Below are 7,923 nucleotides of genomic sequence, written 5' to 3'. Positions count from 1 at the left end.
AGAGAGAAAGAGAGTGTGTGTGAGAGAGAGAGAGAGAGAGAGAGAGAGAGAGAGAGAGAGAAAGAGAGATTACCTGACTCATGTGATAGGGGAAGCAGAAGAGGATGAGGTCGAGTGTACTCCTTTGAACCAACACACTGGAGTCTTGTACAGATGTACTGACCGCCTCCACCTGCACACACACACACACACACACACACACACACACACACACACACACACACACACACAAACACACACAGAGTTGTAGCAGAGTTGTGTGTAGCAGTTTAGAGTGTAACACGTGAGCCTGCTGCTGTGTTTCACCATGAGCTCGATGTCACTGCCGATGATGTACAGCTGGTCCTCCATGGACAGTTTGCGGTTGAGATGCAGAAGGACGAAGCTGATGGCTGGCAGTCGCACTGACGCGCTGGTCAGGATGCTCCCCCAGAGGGCACTATAGAACACAGACTGCTCCACTGCTGCTGCCACCTTCTCCAACAGTGCATTTGTCCTGCAGGGGTGCCGTGATAAAGATGTAGAGCTTTCAAAATCTAGATTTACTGTTTCACAAACTCAAAAATATTGTAGTAAAAACCTACAAAGATAAACAAGGAAGAGGAAACACCAGTAAATTGAAAATAAGACATTACTGACAGTCTGCATGACATGATAGTGATCTGTGATAAATCTCCCCCTTGTTTTTTCCTGCATCGACGGATCAGCATTGCTACATTGTGTGTGAATGTGTGTATCAGTGTGTGCATGACAGCGTGCTCTGGGGTACGCGCCAGGTTCCCCAAGACCCTCTCAGTGATAAGTGGTGCAGCAAGAGGATGGATGGATGGATGGCCAGGTGGTGGATGGAGGGATGGATGGAGTTGACATAATTTGTAATGAGGAACTCTTTCAGATTATTAGGGACATCATTTATTATCTTTGAGAATACCTGTGCAGATTATTCAACACAGAGCCGAATATATATAATATATTGTTAAATGTTCATTCTGTGGGCAAAACTTCTTACACACTCGGTGGCAGCAGCATATAGAAGTGTGTGATAGGTAACCTAACTGCCTTGAATACACACAAAACACACATATACACACAGAGAGAATACACTGAAGCATGTTAGCTGTTCTGACCTGTCATGGTAGTCGGAGCCTTCCTCCAGACCAGGCAGTACACCAGTCAGGAGTCCCTGCAGTCCCGGCTTCAGCGTCTTCCCCAGCGGCAGATAAAACGTCTCGTACAGACCCAACAGTACAGGCTTCACAGACATGGAGGCATTTGACAGCAGGGGGAAAAGTCCAGAGCTGACGAGAGAGCACACCACAACACACACACACACACCACAACACACACACACTAATTTAGGGGATGAAGACAAAAACAACATTCATTTGTTCTATTAGAAAATCATTTTACAAACTTCAGTCCCTCCAAAAATGATTAGAAGAAGAGTGCAGGATTTCAGCTTAAATTTTCTAAACTACCAGACCACTCAATTACATGGCAAACATGAATCTTGGCCCATGTGACTGACAGGAGTTTGTTGATGCCCAGATGAGTCCTTTTAGACTGACTGCTTAAACATAGCTCTGAATGTCTGCTCTTGGTTTATGCTATTATTCACCTGTTGTGACTGCATTTGTTGTTTCAGACTATAAAAATGCTGTTACAGAAGCTAAAGGTATTTACTTGTCAAATGTAATTTCCATCAGCTGTAATCGTCCGAGCGTGTTATCCAATACAACTCGGTCTGTTACAAATTAGGGGCGTAAGAAAATATCGATAAGTGAATATCGCAATATTCTGTTAGCCAATACTGTATCGATTCTCAAAAACACAATATCGATATTAATAGTCATGTGGTGTGTAAAATGTGCAATGTCAACGTCAAATATTCGAAGAACACACCAAATCTGAGCGCACACACAACGAGGCACCATTCTGATGTACCGCTAACAGAACAACAACAGCAAACAGCTGCTTGAGTAGATCCTCTTCAGCTCACTTTGGCGCAAGCTCACACGTCAAAGTTACACCGACTTCAACAATTGCAACCAAAATAACAGTCAATTCTTTATTTAATTTGCAGAGATATGCAGCCTCTCAGTGTTGTAGAGGACAAAGGCTTCCGTTATATGCTGAAAACTCTGGAGCCTCGCTACACAGTACCATCCCGACAGCTCATTACGGACATCGCTGTGCCAAACCTCTACAAGGAGGTAAAACCGAGTGTACAAGAATCTCTTAGCTCAGCTGAGAGAGTCACGTTGACATGTGACGCTTGACATCACGAGCCACTGAATCATTCGTAACACTAACCGCGCATTAAATAATGACTGAGTTGAATTCGGTCATTTCTTTTGTTCAAATTACAATATTCTGACTTTCTTTGTTACATTAGTAAATTTAATCCCATTGTGTTGTTTAAATACATTTTTCTGCTACAGTTTGCATATGGTGGTGTGTTCTTAATGACAGCTTTCCTAATATAAGATATCCCAATCTATCGCCTTGCTTATCACAATGTATCGCACCATATCGTATCACAACCCCTGTATCATAATGAACCCCCGTATCTCTATTATTGCTCTATTACAAATCCAACTTGTAATGTTCTGAAACATGCATCAAGTTGAACTCGCGATAAATTTCTCAATCATTTTGTTGACAAGGTGGCCTCTTTTTCTAAAGCGTTGTTTTTATCCGGTTGCAGTCTTTTTGGAAAGAACTATTCTTGAGCAATTAAAATCCGGCTTTAGAACACGTCTCAGCAACGAATCTGAAGGTACCGAATGACATTCTCATGTTCCTTGTTTAAAAAATCCTGTACTGCTCGTAATGTTCGATCTCACTGCACCATTTGATAATGTTGACCACTTGATTCTCCTGACACGTCTGGCACAACAACTTGGACTTCAAGGTACTGCTATGGTATGGTAGCCAGTACTGCTATGGTTTAGGTCATATTTAACATATAGGACTTTCTCTGTTATGATTTGTGATCTCTATTCCTCCCCAGCCCCTTCGACCTCTGGTGTTCCACAGGGTTATATTTTGGGTATATTTTCTCTGTACATGATTATTTGCCACTGATTAATTGAATTGAATGTATTCATTGATAGAGAATTAAAAGCACTGTTGTGAGCTGATCAGAATAAGGGCATCTGCTGAATGCTGTAAATGTCACTCCGGAGTTAGGTATGAAAAGGCAAAGTGTTCAAGTGATCAGAGCCAATCTTTACAGAGCTCTGTGTGTGTGTGTGTGTGTGTGTGTGTGTGTGTGTGTGTGTGTGTGTGTGTGTGTGTGTGTGTGTGTGTGTGTGAGAGAGCGAGAGAGATGGTTGATGTATTTTGGATACCTGTACAGGAACAGGTCTTTGGCGAGGCGTTTGGGTCCGATGATCTTGAAGATGATTTCATACGTCTCTAGAGCTTTGCGGTGGACTCCGCTAGGCAGCGCAGGGTGAAGACACTGAGCCAAACGTTTCCCAATCGTCAGCTTCTTGGGGACGACCTGGTACTTGGCATTGTTCTGCAGTACCTAGAAGTAATAAAATATACAACATTTGAAAAGGTTTACATATTTATTAAATATTTATTTAATTATGAGAGGCACAGAAAGAGAGCGAGAGAGAGCGAGAGCGAGAGAGAGAGAGAGAGAGAGAGAGAGAGAGAATGAAATAGACCTTGTTGAGTTTTCCAAGAGCTGAGATGAGATCGGCCCATTCACTGGAATACTCAAAGTTCTTTAGCGCTTTATCCACTGCTGCCACATAGTTCCTGTATTTAGAGTCACTAAGCAGCTCCACTTCCTCTGTGTTCATCCTAACACACTTAAAACACACTATAACACACTACAACACACACACACACACACACACACACACACACACACACACACACACACACACAGTGAAGAAAGTTAGTACCAAAGACTTTGTCAGGTGTCACATGCCTTTCATAATTACGCTTCATTTAAATAATAATAAAGATTTACAATTCAAACTCAAATATTAATGAACCTGTAATTTTACGCTGTTACACCAACACAGCAGTTTATCCTGTATTCTTCTACACTATAACACACTTTTTTAAAATAAGATTTAATGTATTCCCAGGGATCACTAATTCAGAACGCAATACTGTTGAACATACAGTATATACACTGGTTGGGATGTTTCTGTTTATTGTCTTTTGTGTATTGTCTTGTAACCTTTTGTCTGCACTGTCTTTTGTCCTGCACTGCCTTGTCTGTATTGTCCTGCACTGTCTTGTCCTGCACTGTCTTGTCCTGCACTGTCTGCACCAGGTTGCATAGTTGCTCTAAGACTACTTACATGTCCTTAGCCCTGTCTTTGTTATATGTAACACCATGATCCTGGAGAAACGTTGTCTCATTTCACTGTGTACTGCAACAGCTATATATGGATGAAATGACGATAAAAGATTCTTGACTTGACTTGGATTACTGTTTAACTGCAATTGTAGCGGCACAACGATCTTTAAACCGCCAAGGAGCTGAGTGGGGAGCAATCAAATTGTGACATATTAATCATCCTTGCAGTTTGCTGTTTATTCTCCATCCTTTTGAAAGATTGTTTCTATATAGCAATGTATAACAGTGATTTGCTCAAGTTCAACAATACTGCTTCTCAATGAATATATTATTCTTATACCGTGATTATACGGTCAACCAAAAAATATGTGCTCCTACACTCACCCCCATGCTTCCAGAGCTACACACAGGTGTTTTTACCTTACGTAATTACTAATGCCCCCATTCTCCCACGGTCACATTACATACACTTAACATGGCTCCTACAGCAATAATAACAATAACAAAGTATTTTAAACAACATGTGCAATAACAGAAATTTTGAAAAATGAGCAATTTTACCTGTGTGCAATATGTCTGTTAGTGTAACTACTTACTCATGGTCTCTTTTTTTCTTCTTTGCATTTATATATTGTTTTGTGTATATACTGTATATTATATTATGTCTTTATTCTTTTATATATTTGCATTTCTTTCTCTTTGCTGCTGTAACAGAGAAATTTCCCCATTGTGGGATGAATAAAAGGTATATCTTATCTTAAATATAATTTGGTAAAAAATGGGTAACACACACACACACACACACACACACACACACACACACACACACACACACACACACACACACACACACAACTACACTCTGCAAGTCAGGCGTGACATCTGCCCCATGGTGGTGGTTTGGGGCAACATTTTTCATACACCTGTAAATTGCTCACAACAGGCAGTAATAATGAAATTGAAAAGAAAAAAACAAAAACCTTCATTTAATGTAATCCAGCAAATAAAAGTATGTAATAAACACATTCATATATGTTCTTAATAAAAATAATAGTAACAACAACAATAATTATTCATTGGGTTTAAAATTGATCATGTTAATGTTCCTTACTGTGACATAAAGAGAATAAAGTGGATCCCAGCTGATCCCAGCTGATCCCAGCGGATCCCAGTGGATCCCAACCCGCGCTGCTGTTCACTTATAACGCGCTCATTTCCTCTTCACTGATTTCGTCAACATTCCTGACAGGAAACCAAGAGACACAGCGCGCTTTTACAATCTTCTCATTAACACGGACATTAACACCTACATCTCTGCCCCATTAAACCCGCTCACCTCTAAATGAACACATTATTGTTCAGTGTAAGGCACCGATATCGAACCTGCGCTAAGAAAAGCTGTTTATAGAAATCGAGCCACTTCTACTTGTACTTCCGGGTCTCAAACAGACCACATTTCATAATAAAAGATCTCTGAGTCTCGGTGGGCGATAGTATATTTCACATAGATTACAGATTATATCAAATATTTTATATATTAATATTAATTTAGGGGGCACGGTGGCTTAGTGGGTAGCACGTAGGGGTTCGATTCCCGCATCCGCTTTGTGTGTGCGGAGTTTGCCTGTTCTCCTCGGGGGTTTCCTCCGGGTACTCCGGTTTCCTCCCCCGGTCCAAAGACATGCATGGTAGGTTGATTGGCATCTCTGGAAAATTGTCTGTAGTGTGTGAGTGAATGAGAGAGAGAGAGAGAGAGAGAGAGAGAGAGAGAGAGTGTGTGTGTGTGTGTGTGTGTGTGTGTGTGTGTGTGTGTGTGTGTGTGTGTGCCCTGCGATGGGTTGGCACTCCGTCCAGGGTGTATCCTGCCTCAATGCCCAAAGACGCCTGAGATAGGCACAGGCTCCCTGTGACCTGAGTAGTTCGGATAAGCGGTAGAAAATGAGTGGGTGAGAATAATAATAAATATTAATATATTATTTAGTATCAAATTATAAAAAGAGCTTTAAAAATTTATTTTTATTGAATTGAATAGACAGCAAAAATAATCTCTCAATTAAATGCTGAACTTCACTCCACAATTGCGTGGCCGCACATTTTCAAAGTAAAAGCCTTAGAACGGCAGTGAATGAGGAAACATTGACACGCTTGACCAACAGGGAAACGATTTTTTATTATATTTATTCGCTGAACACATGAAATTATTAAAAAAAAAAACATCAATCTTCAAAAAACTTATAAGCCTGAGGGTAAAAAAACATATAAGCCTGAGGGTAAAATTAATGCAGATACCTTTTTGCTGTCAGAACACCAGGTTACATTTCAGAATCAATATATACTTCTTAATATATTACAGAATGTTTATTTATAATTAAAGAACAGTAGTGTTTATTCAAGGTTTTTATGTTGGTAATATAAGATTACAAATATTAAAACAGTAAACATTTCACAATAACTTTCATTAATGTATGAAACAACTTTACTTCAGTTTACACACGACTCGAAGTTCAGTGGAGTCCATCACATAATCTGGTGCTGCGTCTGCAGTGTGTGTGTCAGCTTCGCTCTGTCTCTGTATATCCTCGCAGGTCAGCGGACCAGAGGACACCTTCAGCTCAGAGAGACGGTTTGGTCCAAGCCCCACCCACAGAGACCCTGGAGGGACACGTCTCCTCATGAGCTCAGACTCTAACTGTTCCTGTTCAGCTTGAGAATCGATGATCAGAAATCCAGCTCTGTTCCCTTTATCACAGTAATCCAGCGCTTTCTCCCAGCTCAGAGCCTCTTCACTCACATGGATGTAATCTGATAGAGACACAAAACACCAAAAGGAGGAGGATTGTTTAGAGTGATATCAGAGACAGAGACTCACACCAGCTGTGTTCTAGTCATCATACAGAAGATTGCTGAGATGATTTTACTCTTCAGGAAGTCGACACTTACTGTAGTAGTAGCACAAAGCAGAGTAATAATTTCTGCAAGGGACTGAGTGCCATCTCTCTCCTCTCACTTTTGCACATTTGTTTTGTGGTAGAGATTGATTGCTATCCCAGTTTCTGTACGCAGAGATTCCTCCATCACTCCACTGCCAGTCATCACACAGCAGGCCGATCCAGAAGGGTGTGCTGCTGTTTAACCCTTTAATCCTCACCTCTTCATTGTGCTGCTGATCTCTGATGCTGACCAGGTCAGTGTATCTCTGTCTACAGTAACGCTGAGCTTCATACCAGGTCTTAGTCTCAAGGATTAGATGATAATTACGAGTCTGTGAGGAAGCATCTGTGAAAAGTGTGAAAATAAAAATGTCTATTATCTTATTTATCTATATTATATTTATATTTCATAGTTATACTGTAATGAAGTCACCTGGAGTTACCTTGTTCATAGCACATGAAATGTTTAGTCACTGTGCACTGAAGACTTTCCCATGAACCATCAGCCTTCATAATGGCACAGTAGCTCGATGTCCCACAATCTCCTGCCAGATTTCTGTATGTTACAGGATCACCATTAGACCATTTCTCACTGAAATGATTGCGATATAGTCCGATCCAGCCAGAACCCACACCAGCCTTTATCACCAGTTCAGCCAGTTT

At 40.9% G+C, this 7,923-nt stretch overlaps 2 protein-coding genes across 6 annotated transcripts in view; both read right to left on the bottom strand.

The window, feature by feature from the left end:
- The window catches only part of dop1a (DOP1 leucine zipper like protein A), a 25,056-nt gene extending 19,256 nt beyond the window's left edge, over nucleotides 1-5,800 (bottom strand). For 4 of the 5 annotated variants that reach the window (XM_027142869.2, XM_047806682.1, XM_047806683.1 and 1 more), the window contains exons 1-6: nucleotides 5,442-5,765; nucleotides 3,681-3,848; nucleotides 3,354-3,535; nucleotides 1,128-1,298; nucleotides 307-496; nucleotides 74-172 (exon numbers count right to left, since the gene is read on the bottom strand). In XM_027142869.2, coding sequence (XP_026998670.2) covers nucleotides 74-172; nucleotides 307-496; nucleotides 1,128-1,298; nucleotides 3,354-3,535; nucleotides 3,681-3,818 — 780 coding nt within the window. In that variant the 5' untranslated portion in view covers nucleotides 3,819-3,848; nucleotides 5,442-5,765. Of the gene's footprint in view, nucleotides 1-73; nucleotides 173-306; nucleotides 497-1,127; nucleotides 1,299-3,353; nucleotides 3,536-3,680; nucleotides 3,849-5,441 lie in introns of all 5 variants that reach the window. The other variant, XM_027142866.2, reaches the window with a different exon arrangement.
- A 692-nt stretch (nucleotides 5,801-6,492) lies between these two features.
- Nucleotides 6,493-7,863, bottom strand: LOC113640405 (secretory phospholipase A2 receptor-like). Its single transcript, XM_027142888.2, has 3 exons — nucleotides 7,704-7,863; nucleotides 7,271-7,606; nucleotides 6,493-7,132 (listed from the first exon to the last, which is right to left on the bottom strand). Exons 1-3 carry the CDS (start codon nucleotides 7,771-7,773, stop codon nucleotides 6,807-6,809), a joined length of 732 nt encoding a protein of 243 aa, XP_026998689.2. The 5' UTR covers nucleotides 7,774-7,863; the 3' UTR covers nucleotides 6,493-6,806.
- Between the last annotated feature and the right edge of the window lie 60 nt (nucleotides 7,864-7,923).

The sequence above is a fragment of the Tachysurus fulvidraco genome, chromosome 22, assembly GCF_022655615.1.
Source record: "Tachysurus fulvidraco isolate hzauxx_2018 chromosome 22, HZAU_PFXX_2.0, whole genome shotgun sequence".
Taxonomy (NCBI): Eukaryota; Metazoa; Chordata; class Actinopteri; order Siluriformes; family Bagridae; genus Tachysurus; species Tachysurus fulvidraco.
The sequence above is the reverse complement of the archived record's forward strand: the minus strand, read 5'-3'. Positions and strand labels throughout refer to the sequence as shown.

What these genes read in the sequence shown, in the direction of transcription:
- LOC113640405 (XM_027142888.2), bottom strand. Translation starts at nt 7,773, where the DNA reads ATGAAGGCTGATGGTTCATGGGAAAGTCTTCAGTGCACAGTGACTAAA. An exon ending in TTTCATGTGCTATGAACAAG is followed by an intron (nt 7,607 to 7,703) that starts GTAACTCCAGGT and finishes CACTTTTCACAG; the next exon opens with ATGCTTCCTCACAGACTCGT. An exon ending in TGCTTTGTGCTACTACTACA is followed by an intron (nt 7,133 to 7,270) that starts GTAAGTGTCGAC and finishes TGTCTCTATCAG; the next exon opens with ATTACATCCATGTGAGTGAA.